Source organism: Rhineura floridana, chromosome 10 (assembly GCF_030035675.1).
Source record: "Rhineura floridana isolate rRhiFlo1 chromosome 10, rRhiFlo1.hap2, whole genome shotgun sequence".
Classification (NCBI taxonomy): domain Eukaryota; kingdom Metazoa; phylum Chordata; class Lepidosauria; order Squamata; family Rhineuridae; genus Rhineura; species Rhineura floridana.
The window spans coordinates 82,134,488-82,151,291 of NC_084489.1; the positions used below are offsets into that span (position 1 = coordinate 82,134,488).

The 16,804-nt window shown below is 44.8% G+C and overlaps 1 protein-coding gene across 1 annotated transcript in view; it reads right to left on the reverse strand.

Moving 5' to 3' along the window:
* The window catches only part of OXSR1 (oxidative stress responsive kinase 1), a 129,920-nt gene extending 115,458 nt beyond the window's left edge, over positions 1-14,462 (reverse strand). The window contains exon 1 of the mRNA XM_061586147.1: positions 14,236-14,462. Coding sequence (XP_061442131.1) covers positions 14,236-14,308 — 73 coding nt within the window. The 5' untranslated portion in view covers positions 14,309-14,462. The remainder of the gene's footprint in view (positions 1-14,235) is intronic.
* Between the last annotated feature and the right edge of the window lie 2,342 nt (positions 14,463-16,804).

Sequence of the window (16,804 nt, forward strand, 5' to 3'; positions counted from 1 at the left end):
AGCAATTGGGGCCCCCTCAGGTCTCCCCTCTTGTTTATCAGTCTCAGCCAGCATGGCTAATGATCAGGGATGATGAGAGTTCTAGCCTACCAACATCTGGAGGGGTCTACGTTGTCTAGCCTTTTACTAGGATGATTAACTGGCTTCCCTAAAACCCATGGGCCTCCCCTTGGTACTCCATCAGAGACATTATCTTGCAGCAGTAAGAGGTCAGCTTACTAGTTATCCCATATAAACACAGCTACCCCATAAGGGCTCAATGTTCCTATGGGCCTTTCACTGCCTTCACTTCCCATGTATCCTGATTTGCTTTTTTAACATCTTGCTCAATTTTCTCCGGCCACCCTGTTCCCTCTTGCTGCATCTTCATAATCACAGCCACCACCCGGTCTAACCCCTTCTAGTCCCACAATCAGCTCCTATCCCAATATCTCCAGGCTCATTGCATCTTTCTCAAGGCTCTCTCAATAGAACATAAAGCACCTTCGTGTCTTAGAAAAGGATGGGGGGGTTCTCTTGGACCTCTCACTGCATTTCAATACCATCAGCCATGCTATCTTTCTTAGACTGGGGCTCAGAGGTACTGCATTGCAATGATTCTGCTCTTACTTGCATGGCTGATTTCAGAAAGTGGCGCTTGAGGAATTACTCTGTCCTATCGCAATTATCCCACGGTAGGGATCAGGAACATTTAGCCCACAAGATGTTGCTGAACTACAATTCCCATCATCCATGGCCATTGACCATGCTTGCAACATCTGGAGGGCCAAAGGCTCCCCACCCTTAGAGATGTGAACATCTAGGAAAAAATGGAAAAATTGTGTGTGGGGGAGACTTTTTCCCCTAATTAGTCCATTTTTCCCCAGGGCCTTCCAATCTCTACCCACCCCTGGGCTATGGGGTTCCATAGAACTCCATTTTAATCCTCCATGCTATGCAACATCTACATGAAACCAGTGGGAGAGGTCACCCAAGGGTTCCAGGCTGGGGTGTCACCACTATGTAAGTGTCACCCAGCTCTACATCTCCTTTTCATCTAATGCAGATGAGGCAGTGGGTATTCTGAACCTGTGCCTAATCACAGTAATGGACTGAATGAGAGCCAATAAACTAAAGTTCAATCCAGACAAGACAGAGGAACTGTTAGTGCAGACTTTCCCAGCTGATGGGAACTGTAGTCGAAAATATCTGGAGGGCACCAGGTTGGAAAAGGCTGTAGTGGGTAGCTCATCAGCCCATTTAATTAGTAGTATTCAACTGTTTGAAGCAGGGTTCCAATCCTTCCAAAGGAGCAGGTTTGGTGTTTCAGGGTGCTCTCAGATCAAGCAGTGTCACTTGAGACAAAGATGGCCCCAGGAGCTCAGAGCTCCTTTTATCAGCTTTGGCTATTATATCAACTACAACCCTATTTGGACAGAGAGAGTCTGGTAACCTCCTATTTAGATTACAGCAATGCAATTATATGCATGGGGCTGTCTTTGAAAATGGTCAGGAAACTTCATCTGCATGCGAGATCGGTTGCTAATAAAAAACCCCTTATCCACGATTTGATCGTGGAGAAAGGGGCCGATCTTGCGTGTATTACCGAAACCTGGGTGGGCGAGCAGGGAGAAGTTGCTCTCTCCCAGCTTTGCCCACCTGGGTACTCGGTGCAGCACTGTGGTAGATCTGAGGGCCGGGGAGGTGGGGTTGCTGTGGTCTATAGGAGTTCTTTCTCCCTCACCAAGCACCCTGTCCAGACGGCGACTGGTCTGGAATGTCTTCATCTTGTGCTGGGCCAAGGAGACAGACTGGGAATACTGTTGGTGTACCGCCCACCTTGCTGCCCAACAGCTTCCCTAGCTGAGCTGACAGAGATAGTCTCGGAGGTGTTGTTGGGGTCCCCCAGACTCGTGGTACTGGGGGATTTCAACATCCATGCCGAGGCTGTCTTGCTCGGGGCGGCTCAGGACTTCATGGCCTCCATGACAACCATGGGGCTGTCTCAAATTGTTACTGGCCCGACACATGTATCAGGACATACTCTTGATCTGATCTTCGCCACTGGTCATGGAGATGGTGATCTGAAGGTGGGGTATTTTTCATCTACTCCATTGTCATGGACAGATCATCACTTGCTGAGTTTTAGACTCACGACAGCCCTTTCCCTCTGCAGAGGTGGGAGACCTATTAAGTTGGTCCGCTCCCGGAGGCTTATGGATCCTGAAGCTTTCCAGAGGGCTCTGGGAGTTTTTCCAGCTGATAGCACTGGTGCTCCTGTCGAGGCCATGGTTGATCTGTGGAATACGGAGATGACCCGGGCCATTGACATGATCGCTCCCGCGCGCCCCCTTCAGTGCCGAACTCATACAGCACCGTGGTATACCCTGGAGCTGAGAGTGATGAAGCAAGAGAGAAGGAGGCTAGAGTGCAGGTGGAGGCGAACTCCTGACGGATGTAATCATTCCTTGGTAAGTGCTTCCACTAAGTTGTAATAAAAGCGGTTAGGGCGGCAAAAAACTCTTATTTTGCTACCATCATTAGATCATCCCTCTGCCGCCCAGCGGAGCTTTTTAGGGTGGTACGAGGGCTTCTACATTCTGGCTCTCATGATACTAAGGAAACATCGGAAGCCCGCTGCAACAAACTTGCGGAGCACTTCCAGGATAAGATTGCATGCATCCGTCGGGACTTAGACTCTGATGTTATGACAGATGAATCCATTGAAGTGTCAAGAGCGCGGTCTTGTCCTTTATTATTGGATGAATTTCAGTTGGTGCAGCTCGAGGAAGTGGACAAGGTGCTTGGAATGGTGCGGGTGACCACGTCTGCTCTGGACCCTTGCCCATCTTGGCTAGTGAAGACTAGCAGGGCTGTAACCGCCGGCTGGGCCAGGGAGGTAATAAATGCCTCCTTGAGAGAGGGAGTAGTCCCTGGTAGTCTCAAGGAGGCAATAATAAGACCTCTTTTAAAGAAACCTTCTCTGGACCCAGATGTTTTGAACAACTACAGACCGGTGGCGAATGTCCCTTTTCTGGGCAAGGTTCTGGAGCGGGTGGTTGCCGGCCAGCTCCAGGTGCTCTTGGATGAAACCGATTATCTGGATCCGTTTCAATCCGGTTTAAGGTCCGGTTTTGGCACTGAAACAGCCTTGGTCGCCCTGTATGATGACCTTTGTTGGGAGAGGGACAGGGGGAGTGTGACTCTGTTGATTCTCCTTGATCTCTCAGCGGCGTTTGATACCATCGACCATGGTATCCTTCTGGGGAGGCTCGCGGAGTTGGGAGTTGGAGGCACTGCTTGGCAGTGGCTCTGCTCCTACTTAGCGGATCGTCGCCAGAAGGTAGTGCTTGGGGAACATTGCTCGACACCCTGGACTCTCCATTGTGGAGTCCCTCAGGGGTCGGTTTTGTCCCCCATGCTTTTCAACATCTACATGCAGCCTCTGGGTGCGGTCATCAGGAGTTTTGGAGTGCGTTGTCATCAGTACGCTGACGACACGCAGCTCTACTTCTCCTTTTCACCTTCCACAGGTGAAACTGTTGATGTGCTGAACCGTTGCCTGACCGCGATAATGGACTGGATGAGAGCTAATAAACTGAAACTCAATCCAGACAAGACTGAGACACTGTTGGTGAGCTCTTTCCCTGCTCAGATGGTGGATGCTTATCCTGTTCTAGATGGGGTTACACTCCCCTTGAAGGAACAGGTTCGTAGTTTGGGGGTCCTTTTTGACCCTTCCTTGTCGCTCGAGGCTCAAGTGGCCTCGGTGGCACGGAATGCGTTTTACCACCTGTGCTTAGTAGCCCAACTACGCCCCTATCTGGACAGTGATGATCTCGCCTCGGTTGTTCACGCTCTGGTAACTTCTAGACTGGATTACTGTAACGCGCTCTACGTAGGGCTGCCCTTGAAGACTGTTCGGAAACTTCAGCTAGTGCAAAATGCGGCAGCCAGGCTGTTGACGAGGACCAATCGGTCTGCGCATATAACACCTGTCCTGGCTCACTTGCACTGGCTACCTATTTGTTTCCGAGCTAGATTCAAGGTGCTGGTGTTGACCTATAAAGCCTTACACGGTGTGGGACCGCAATACCTTGTGGAACGCCTCTCCCGCTATGAACCTACCCGTTCACTTCGTTCAGTATCTAAGGCCCTCCTCCGGGTACCAACTCACCAGGATGCCCGGAGGACTGTTACTAGATCTAGGGCCTTTTCTGTGGTGGCCCCCGAATTATGGAACAGCTTACCGGAGGAAATACGCCTGGCGCCTACGGTTCTTTCGTTTAGGCGCCAGGTTAAGACCTGGCTATACTCCCAGGCATTTTAATGTTTAATGCTTTATGTTTATGTTTTTAGTTCAATGTGTTCCTTTGTTATTGATTTTATTCTATATTGTATTTTAATCTCGTTTTGTACACCGCCCAGAGAGCTATTAGCTATGGGCGGTCTAGAAATGAAAATAAATAAATAAATAAATAAATAAATAAATAAATCTGCCCTGGAATAGAGCACCAGGGTTATTAATGGGGGGCTGGCAGATATGAACATATCACACAAGTGCTTTGTTGTCTGCACTGGCTTCCAGTCAGGGGATGTGGGGCGAAAAGGTCTCTAGTGCTTTATTTTTCTGTGGAAAAAAAGTCTGCCTCACGAGTTCATTAGTAACAATGAATGGATGCCAACGCAAATGAGTATTAGGCAAGCTTGGCAATTTCAAGGTTTTTTTTAAAAAAAAGAATGTTTTTAAAAAAGTAAATACAAATGAAACAAACACGCTAAATTAGATCACTCTCTTTCAAGCTGATCCACAGATGGTATCTGACTCCCCACACTCTTATCAGAATCACAAGAACTACCCGTCCTCTATGCTGGAGAGGGTGTGGGGAGACAGGTACCTTCTGTCATATGTGGTGAACCTGAACAGTAATCTAGGATTTCTGGACATGGATATTTCACAAAGTTGGTCTAATAACAAATCAGTTAATGCCACCTAATACTTTAATGGCACTCCTGTTAACAACCAACAGTGAAGGATCTGATGTACATGAATGAGGCCTACCAATTTTCTTTTTGGTGGCAGCAAGAATCGTAATCGCAAAATATTAGAAAGCTGCACGCATTAATATGATGGATGAGTGCTTTAATCAGGTTTAGTCCATAGCCCTAATGGGAAAATTGACAAAACATATTGGAAAGAGAAGAAATAGAAATGCTAGAGACATATTCCGTGAGTACTGGTGTAACTTTATTTTATATTTACCCCAGGGAGAGTATAATTGGAATCCACCCTCAACACATGGGAACATTATGGAAGGATCTCCTGAGGTAAATTGTACACCATATCTATTGTCTAATGAACCTATACCTAACATTTCATAACTGTCACTTTTTTTATTGCTCCAGTCATACAGAAGAATGAACATATAATTGATATTGATATGAACTGTACAGTTGCTCTGTATTGTTGTACTGTTATTTAATGTTATAAAACCTGAAATAAAAACATTTATTTAAAAAATCAGATCATTCTCTAGGGCAGCCTTTCCCAACCAGTGTGCCTCCAGATGTTGTTGGACCACAATTCCCATCTTTCCTGACCATTGGCAATGAGGTTGATGGGAGCTGTGGTCCAACAACATCTGGAGGCACACTGGTTGGGAAAGGCTGCTCTAGGACATCAGAAAGTTTCCCAATGCAAACTGAAAATTTTCTGATGCAAATACTCCTAATTTGCATAGGAGCATTTGTCCATTCAAACTTCTCTGGAGAACCCACATCACTGCTTTGCAGTCCATTTCCAAGCCCAATTTCAAGTGTTGGCATTAACCTTTAAAGCCCAAAACAACTTGGGGCTAGATTACATGAAGGATCACCTCCTCCCATATATACCTCCTCAGCCCTTAAGATCAGAGGCACTTCTCCAGGTTCTCTGCCCAACGAAGCAAAGCAGATGGCCACTGGTATGTGTGTGGGGTTTCAGTGGTGGCACCTTACTTTTTTATTCATTAAATTTATATCTCGCCCTTCCTCCTAGAAGGAGCCCAGGGCAACAAACACTCTAAAACTTCTGGTACGTAAGGTTTCGTGGTAAGCAACCCTAGTGAGTCCAAGATGGGTGGGAGTTTATAAAAGAGGAAATTCTAAAGGCACAATGTCAAACAATTCCATCAAGGAAAAAGGGGGAAGACAGCAGAAGAAGCCAATGTGGCTTCACAGAAAGTTTAGAGATGACCCGAAAACAAAAAAGGACACATTCTGGAAGTGGAAGGAAGGCCAGACCACAAAGGAAGAGTACTGACAGGTAGCACAGAATTGCAGGGATGGTGTCAGGAAGGCTAAAGCTGAGAATCAGCTAAGGTTAGCGAGAGATGTCAAAAATAACAAAAAAGATTTCTTCAGGTACATCCATAGTAAAAGACAGAGAAAAGAAATGGTGGTATAGCTACTCAGTGAGGATGGCAAAATGGTAACAGATGACAAAGAAAAGGCAGAAGTGCTCAATTCCTACTTTGGCTCAGTCTCCTCCCCAAAGAGGGTCTAAGACCCTCCTGGGAAACATGAAGTTGAAGGGGCAGGATTGGACCTTGAGACTGATAGATAAATGGTCAAGGAATACCTAATCACTTTGAATGAGTTCAAATCTGCAGGGCCTGATGAACTGCATCCTAGAGTATTGAAGGAACTGGCTGAAGAACTCTCAGAACCACTGTCTATTATCTTTGCAGGACATGGAATAATGGGCTCAAGTTGCAGGAAGCCAGATTTCGACTGGACATAAGGAAAAACTTCCTGTTAGAGCCATACGACAATGGAACCAATTACCTAGAGAGGTAGTGGACTCTCTAACACTGCAGGCATTCAAGAGGCAGCTGGACAGCCATCTGTCGAGAATGCTTTGATTTGGATTCCTGCATTGAGAAGGGGGTTGGACTCGGACTTCCCAGGAGGATCCCTCCGCCTGTGCAGCCTCTGAGACGGGCTCCCGTCTTGGATGAAACTTTTTCAGTTTTAAATCCAGTCAAAAGGGGGTTTTTTTGACTGGGGATAATTTCTTCCGGATAAGGAAGAAACGTGAGATTTCCCACACAGCTTTGTTGTGTTTGTTGGAGACTGGAATTCGTCAGAATTGTCTGTGAAAGAAGGTCTTCCAGCAGCTCGGACAGAGCTAGGATTTCTAGCTAGCTCAGCTGAATAAGTGAGCCGTTTTTTTTTTCCTTCAAAGAAAAACAGTCTAACAGGCAAGCATTCTCCTGTCTACGCTCATTATTTTGTTATCTATACAGCTCAAGAGATTTGTCAAAGAATCAGCAATTAAAAAAACCTGGGTGAGTCAAAACTTTCTCTTTTACTCACGGAACTAAGGGGGAAGAAAATAAAAATAGCCTATCTTTTTTTTTATTGCAAAAAGCTGACATGGAAATTAGCATTATAAAGATTACAACGGATGAGGGGTTTCTGATTGGAAGAGAAAAGAAAAATCTTTTTGATTTATAAGACTTTTGTGTAATATATGTCTGGGACTATTTTTTCTGGTCTACTTTTTTTTTTGACGAATCTGCTCATTCTCTCTGCTACTAGTTATTTGGACGCTGTGAACTAAAGCTGTTTTTGCACTTCTGGGCATATAAGAGATAAGGGCTGTCTAGAGTGTGACATTAGTTGGTTTGAAAGATTAACTCCTTTGTAACTGGATAAAGAAATAAACTGCTCTTTGCTTGGGACATTGAAAATTGAAGGAGTTTTGTTCCTTTGGTTTTAAGAATGACAATTAAGAAGATCATGGATGTACAAGAAGGGACTTTATCTTTAGATATGTTTCAGAAAATAATGAATGGGATTAAGTCAATAAAACAAGAACTGAGAAATAATAGTCAAGCGTTGAGAATTGAATTTGACAAAATGAGACAGGAGCTGAAAGAAATTCAGGATTCTATGAGAAAGGAGAATAAAGATAGATCTGGAAAACCAAAAAAGGATGAAAGAAAAATTAAAGGCAAGGTTCAAACTATGGAGATTGGATTAAATATGGACATGGAAAAAGATTTGGATTTCCTGGCTGTGATGGATCCTGGAGACAAATATTATGGTTTGGAATTCAGCGCTGTCCCTGAAGGAATTGATGAAGAGATTGGAGATAAATATATTATCGGTTCGAAAAAATTCCTGGACTGGAAGGATTTGATGGAACTTGAAATGGAGAAAGTTAACAGAATTAATCCCTGTTTTGTGTCAATGGAAAAATCTTCAAGAGATGTGCTAGTGTATTCTATAAAAAAGAGGAACAGAGATGCGGCTTTGCAACAATACTTCAGTGATACGTTCAGAATTGATGGCAAGAAAATATCTGTGATAAAGGAAATTCCTATCAGACTCTTATTATATGACTATGACAGCAAGATTATTGGGTGCGTAAAGATGGAAGATGGAACCAACACGGATAATGGAAGAAGAGCGATTTGAAATTACTGGACTTAGTAGACTTGATGAGTTGGATTAATTGACATGTTTATCTAGAAAAAAAATTGATGGACATATATCTCAAGGATTGGAAACTTCTCTTTGACTTTTTGTGGAAGAATAAAATGATATGATGTTAATGAGATTTGATACCAATTAAGATAACCACTGGAGGAAGGTGATTTTATAATCTATTAAGAGACAGGCTTGTTATATATTATAGACTTATAGCTGAACTACGACAAATTGGAAGTCGATATTTTAATATTTTTTTCTTTTTTTATTGTATTAGTTATTGATTTGTGTTTTTTCTTTTTGTATTGTTTTGGTTTTGAAAATCTGAATAAAAATTAATTGAAAAAAAAAGAGAAGGGGGTTGGACTCGATGGCCTTATAGGCCCCTTCCAACTCTACTATTCTATGATTCTATAAAGCGATCAACCTCTAAGCACCGTGAAAACAATGCAATGATTACTAGAAACCAATATGGATTTATCAAGAACAGATCCTGCCAGACTAATCTTATCTCATTTTTTGATCAGGTAACCTCCCTTGTAGACTGTAGGAATGCTGTGGACACAATGTATCTTGACTTCAGCAAACCTTATGACAAAGTGGCCCATGATATTCTGATTAGCAAGACGGCTAAATGTGGGCTGGATGGAACAACTATCAGGTGGATCCACAGTTGGCTACAGAATCGTACTCAAAAGAGTGCTTATCAATGGTTCCTTCTCAAACTTGGGGGAGGTAACGAGCGGGGTACTGCAGAGCTTGGTCCTGGGCCCAGTGCTCTTCAACATTTGTATTAATGACTTAGATGAGAAGGTACAGAGAATGCTTATCAAATTTGCAGATGATACAAAATTGGGAGGGATAGCTAATACCTTGGAAGAGAGAAACAAAATTCAAAGGGATCTTCATAGGCAGGAGCACTGGGCTGAAAACAGAATGAAATTTAATAGGGGTAAGTGCAAAGTTGTACAACTAGGACAAAGAAACCAAATGCACAGTTATAAGATGGGAGATACTTGGCTCAGTAATACGACATGTGAGAAGGATCTTGGAATTGTCACTGATCACAAGTTGAATATGAGCCAACAGTGCAATGTGGCTGCAAAAAAGGAAAATGCTGCTTTATGCTGCATTAACAGAAGTACAGTTCCCACAAGACGCAGTAATGGCCACCAGCTTGGATGGCTTTAAAAGAAGGTTAGACAAATTCATGGAGGACAGGGCTATCAATGGCTACTAGCCATTATGGCTGTGCTCTGCCACCCTAGTCAGAGGCAGCATGCTTCTGAAAACCAGTTGCCGGAAGCCTCAGGAGGGGAGAGTGTTCTTGCACTAGGGTCCTGCTTGCGGGCTTCCCCCAGGCACCTGGTTGGCCACTGTGAGAACAGGATGCTGGACTAGACGGGCCACTGGCCTGATCCAGCAGGCTCTTCTTATGTTCTTATTGCATGAAGTATTGATTCCCCTCTATTCAGAACTGGTTAGGCCTCATCAAGTACTGCATTCAGTTCTGGACAACACACTTTAAGAAGGATGTAGACAAACTGGAATGGGTTTAGAGGAGGGCAACAATGATGATCAGAGTATTAGCAGCAAAGCCCTATGAGGACAGACGGAAAGAACTGGGCACGTTTAGCCTTGAGAAGAGAAGACCAAGGGGAGATAGGATAGCACTCTTCAAGTACTTGAAAGGTTGCCACACAAAGGAGGGCCAGAATATCTTCTCGATCGTCCCAAAGTGCAGGACACAGAATGGGCTCAAGTTACAGGAAGCCAGATTTTAGCTCAACATCAGGAAAAATTTCCTAACCGTTAGAGCAGTAAAATAATGGAACCAATGACCTAGGGAGGTGGTGGGCTCTCCAACACTGGAGGCATTCAAGAGGCAGCTGGGCAACCACCTGTCGGGTATGCTTTCATTTGGATTCCTGCATTCAGCAGGGGGTCGGACTCAATGGCCTTATAGGCCCCTTCCAACTCTATGATTCTATGATCTTAAAAACAAAAGACTTTAAAACAAATTAAAACATCTTTTTTAAAAGCTTTAAAAATATCTTTAAAAGTCATTCCAGTGCAGATGCAGTCTGGGATAAGGTCTTTCCTTAAAAGGCTTGTTGAAAGAGGAAGCTGTTCAGTAGTGCTGAAGATAACTGACCTCCTGATAAGATGGTATCTGCAAGAGACCCTCACCTGCACAGCGCAGTGATCAACTAGGTATATAAGGGGTAAGACAACTTTTCAGGGATCCTGGTCCCAAGGTGCATGGGGATTTGTACACCAAAACCAGAACCTTAAATTTGGCCCAGTAGCTAATGGGCAGTGAATGCAATTCAATAAGCAGTGGGGTGACATGTTGGTGACACCCTGCCCCAGTGAGCAGTCATGCCACCACATTTTACACCAGAGGCAGCTTTTGGACAAACTTCAAGGGCAGCCCCACATATACCGCATTACAGTAATCCAACCTGGAGATTACCAGTGCATGGACAACAATAGTCAGGCTATCCCGCTCCAGAAACAGCCACAGCTGTCTTACTGCCAAAGCTGGTAAAGGCACTCCTAGTCACTGAGGTCACCTAAGACAAGGCAAAGACGAATCCAGCGGCAACCTCAGAATACAAACCTGCTCTTTCAGAGGGCGTATGACCCCATCCAAAGAAGACAATTGACCCATTATCTGAAATCAGGAACTACCAACCCACAGTGCCTCCATCTTGCTAGGATTCAGACTCAGTTTATTGGCCCTCATCTACTCCACCACCAAGTCCAGGCACTAGGCCCAGGGCTTGCACAGCCTCTCCCAATGAAGGCCATCCATCAGGATGACCAAGGTCAATTCAGTCCAATAACAAGGCCTGAACCCAGACTGGAATGGGTCAGTATAATCTGTTTCATACAAGAGTACTTCCAATTGCTGCACCACAATCCCTCAATCGCCTTCCCAAAACAAGGGGTTATATGCGACCAGGTGGTAGTTGTCACAAACCAGTGGGTCCAAGGTGGGCTTTTTTAGGAGCAGTCAGATCACCGCCTCTTTTAGGGTGGCTGGGACTACCCCCTCCCACAAAGATGATTTGATCACACCCTGGATCCACTTGGTCATACCCCCTTGGCAAGTTTTAATAAGTCACGAAGGGCAAGGGTTGAGAGGACATGTTGCTGGCCGCATTGCCGCAAGCACCTTGTCCACATCATCAGGCCGCATCAACTGAAACTGATCCCAAGAAGTTGCAGGAGATATTATGAAATATCCTTCTCAGAGAAGTTCACCTGACACTTATGTTAGGTTGTTTTCAGTACCAGGTAAGGATTTTTTTTTAATTTCCCCAGGCCTTTAAATTATATGGGTTGAAGAGCATTTTAAATTATTAGTGCTAATCCACACTGGGCTTAAGGCTGCTTTTACATTAATTTTAGGTTGTTTTGTACCTTTTTTTAGATTGCCTTTGTGCTGAATTTCCCATTGTACTGATAAAACCAAGAGGACTTGGCTGAAGGACAGTAAAGCAGTGTCAAAAGCATAAATAAAATACTACTTTGGATTTAGGGCTGGGGCCTTGCCTGTCTCCTTTCACTGCTTTGGTATCCAGCATTCAATTACCCACAAGCTAATCCCAGTCCTAGACCAGCAATACTGGTGTCTTCCCAAAGTGCTAACACCAGATCCAGGGGGAGGGGCATCACAACACAAGAGCAGCTGTCAGGACGAAGAACGACAGGTTCTGCATCAGCAACGTATTATGAATTTGCAGGGTTCCCCAGCACTAAATGCTTCTCTTTCAACCCCACAATGAATTTTGCAATAGCAGCTAATACATCAAAGAGTTTTGACCTCCTCTTGAGCTTATAGATGCACCTCTAAGAACCAAAACCAAAGATGAATCTGGAGCAGATGTGCAAAAGTGTCCATTATGGCAAACTAAAGATACAAAGAGACAAGATTAAAAATGCACACACTGTATTTCCAAGGCTCTAGCAAGAGAAAGTTTGACAGAAAATAAGAATCCAATTGCAAAAACCTTAAGATACAGCAGAGCCACATCCCCAAGCCTCAAGGCCTTGAATTCACAGACATTCAAACCTCCTCATCCCTCAAATTTCATTAACACGGAGAGGAGCTCCAGGCCTACAAATACCTACAACCCAGTAAAAAGGCACAACACACATCCCCCTCAGAGAAGACAGCAAGCCCACAAAAGCCTTACAGCACTAAAGCCAACAAAGATCATCTGTAGAGCTTTATATGGTCACACACACACACTGGAATAGCCATACAGAACTGGCAGCATAACAAGATGTTTGCATGTGGAATAAGGTCCAGGTCCTAATAATTGTGTATAAAAGGTGTGTGTACAGTTGTATTAAGCAAAAACAGAACACCTGACTCAAGGGATTCTTCACCTCAAGATCAGACACACATTTTTTTATTATGTTAGGTTGCAGAATCGATTTCAACCAAGGAGATCAAGGACATGAATATGGTTCTCTCCCTGCCTCACAAAAACCCTGTGAGGTAGGTTAGGCTAAGAGATGATGACTGACCCAAGGTCACCAAGTGAGCTTCATAACCAAGTAGGGATTTGAATCCTGGTCTCCCGGGTCCCCTGTAATCAGTGCACCATACTATGTATTCCACAAAAGTATATGCATCTGCCACAGTTGAGCTGCCCACGTGTGCACACACACACACACATGCATAAAACCCCTAACCCCGACTTCACAGAGAAGGTATAACATAAGAAAAAAAGCAACAAGAAAAACAGTATTTTAAAAAACAATATTGCCACTAGAAAAACATACCAAAAACACCTTCCCCAACTACAACTGGCATGTATCCTGAGCTATCACATGGTCCTTCAGAGGAACGACAAAAAGGCATACACAAAATCAGTGTTTCCAGAATTGGGTGACCCACCACCATCAAAGTACACACGCAGCAGGCACACTTACCTGGCCCCCACCTTCAAGGCACCAGCACCACCCACAGCTACAAGAACGAGGTTTGCCTGTCACTACCAAGAGCTGCCAGACACACACACAGACACCAACACACACACCTAAGCACACAACGCCCCCTCTGTTTATCCTCTGTATAGATGTGACACACACTTCCCTACGTTAATTCAGTTATTTCTGGGCTACAATCCTAAGTATTACTTACGAGCCCCTTTAAACTCAGCCAGACTTATATCCAAGAAAGGTCGTTTGCGATGGGGCTACAAAGCTAGCTATGCTCCCCTCTCTCTCACTATTATATTATTATACAGTTCCTCAAGTGCTACCCACAAGGTGCACACACACCTTGGCTCAGACGGGCTCATTCCCCAGGGGCAGAGGGAGGTCACCCTGTCCCCATCAAGAGCAGCCAAGCGCACCCAGACGCAATATCCACTGCAACCTCAGGCCCCCTTCCACTCCCAAGATCTTCCCCTCCCGCCGCCCCCCTCAAATCACAAATCCACATGGCGAATTGCTGTGACAGACCCAGCTCTACAGAGGCACAACACGGGAGCCAGCCTTTGCTGGAGACAGACACTCCGCGCGCACACGCACAAAAGCGAGAGGCGCACACACCCCCTTGCTCCTTAAGGCTGCACTCCTCCGACTGAAAGGCAGCCTGGATGCACCGGAGCGCCAGCACAGAGCACACCCCTCGGCAGAAGTGAGAAGCAGAGCCCCAGCCTCCTTGCCTTGTGGCCACACCAGGCCTAGCTAGAGAGCGGGGGAGGGAGTACCCACGCACACCCCGCTTCCTCCCCGAAGCGCCTTAGCCCCACTTACCAATCACCTCCTGCAGCTCGTAATCATCCTTGTTGATTGACCAGGGCAAGGAGCTGGAGTCTTCAGCAGCCATGTTGGCAGCGGCGGCAGCGGGAGCTGCTTCTCCAGCTCAGCAGCAAGCAAGCAAAGGTTTCCCAGCCGCAGCAACCTCCTGCTTCCACTCCCACCTCCTTCTAACTGGGGCCAAACTTAGCCTGCTCTTCCCACCTGCCCATGCCCAGAAGCGCGGGGTGACGTCACCCGTACGGCACGCAGCTCGAATACAAGGTGGGACGGACGCAGGCGCCATCTTGAGTGTGACCTAAGCGACGTCCCATCAGCTGGCAAGGCTTGCGGTATCGCACAAACGAGCACACTGTTTCAAATTGCTTGTGTATGGTTGTGGTGGTTGTTCCGGGGGGGGGAATTAAACCCGTCTCCTCCAGTCCCCTCTGAAATCGCCCCACGATTGGTTGTAACGGCTTGGCTGTACCACGAGTGCGGAACGAAAGTGAGGCGATGGCGCCACACCCAAGATGGCGGAAAGACACATTCTTTGGCCTCGCTAGTCCTACTAACGGTAAAAGAACCCGCCCCTGTGGTTCGGCGTTGATTGGGGAGTGGATGAGGTGGAAACAGATGCCCTGGCTGTCATTGGTTTCTTAGTTGTCAATAATACTTTATCCCCGCCTTTACTCCTTGGTTGGGATTGGCGTTAGAGGGAGGAGGAATTAAATAAATCGGGAAGGGGTTTGCTTCATGTTGCTCTTCGTAGGGCCTGTCTCGGAAAGGCAGAGGAGTTGGATGGGATAGGCTAGGAACCCAAAGCATCTCTCAACGAGAAATTACATCAGTAGTTCATATATATGTTTCCTCAGTATTTCATATTCTGCCACCTTGGGCAAAGGTGTTTCTGAGTATGCACAAAGCGTCTTTGTTTTCTACTCGGTTTTCCCTTCATTTTATTCTCACAACAACCCTGTGGGATAAGGCAATAATAATAACAACCTGTTATTATTGTCCTATCCCACAGGGCTATTATTATTATTATTACATGTACAAAATGTATTACATTGCAAAATGTAATATATTATTACAAAAGATGTTTTAATATATGTATTATGTTTTAAAGTGTTTTCAGTGCTTTTGTTTGCTGCCCTAGGCTCCTACTGGGAGGAAGGGCGGGATAGAAATCAAATAATAAATAAAAACATTTTTATTGTTGTTATTACTATTATTAAATAGTGACTAGCCCAAGGTCACCCAGTAAGCTTTGTGGCTGCTTGGCGATTTAGACTGGGGAGGGCAGCTGTGAGAGAACTAGAAAAGGTCCTCAAATGTAAAGATATATCACTGAACACTAAAGTCAGGATCATTCAGACCATGGTATTCCCGATCTCTATGTATGGATGTGAAAGTTGGACAGTGAAAAAAGCTGATAAGAGAACAATCAACTCATTTGAAATGTGGTGTTGGAGAAGAGCTTTGCGCATACCATGGACTGCAAAAAAGACAAATAATTGGGTGTTAGAACAAATTAAACCAGAACTATCAGTAGAAGCTAAAATGATGAAACTGAGGTTATCATACTTTGGACACATCATGAGAAGACATGATTCATTAGAAAAGATAATAATGCTTGGAAAAACAGAAGGAAGAAGAAAAAGAGGAAGGCCAAAGAAGAGATGGATTGATTCCAAAAAGGAAGCCACAGACCTGAGCTTACAAGATCTGAACAGGGTGGTTCATGACAGATGCTCTTGGAGGTCACTGATTCATAGGGTCGCCATAAGTCGTTGTTGACTTGGAGGCACATAACAACAAAATCTGATGCGTTAGCAAAGTTTCCTTGGTTTTTTAAAGGGTAAAAGTTTACAATGACACTGAGCATGCGCAGAGCACTTCTGTGCAAGAGCCCTCTTAAGGAGTGGAGGGTTAAATCCTGCTTTTTGGTTACACACTCCTGTTTCCTGCTGAGAACAGGCGTGCACAGCCAAGGCAGAATTTAGCCCCACTGTCCCACCTATTAGATGGCATCAATTGATAGGCAGGTGGCTGTGGTCTGAGGAAAATTGCATCACAGGCAAACTTGGTTTCTCACCCCTGGTTTCTCACCCCTGATTTAGAGGGAGAAAGCAGGGCCATGTGCACCAGCCCCACTCCACCACCACCACCCCACTACCAGCCCTACGCTGCCAACACTTCAGGGGCTTGTCTGTGAAGGGGAAGCCTGCTGAATGTACATAGGTTGTTCCTGTGATCCATGCAATCTTCATTGTATGAAGAGAATAATTTACAAGTTCTATAAACAACTGGGGCCAAGGCTTCAACTAAAAGTCAGGTATTTAGTATTGCTAGTCCCTTGCTGTGACTTTGAGGCATTTCTTGAAGACTTTTCTATGCCAACAGGCCTATTCTAAATTTTCTTCAGATGAGACAGCCATTTTTTAAAATTCTATATCGTTATTATGGCATACTATGGTTTATTGTACTTGTATATTATGTTCTACACCACTTTGATATTCTATATGAGTGGTTTATAAATATTTGTATAAATAATTTTTTTTAATAAGTAACACTTGGAACAGGG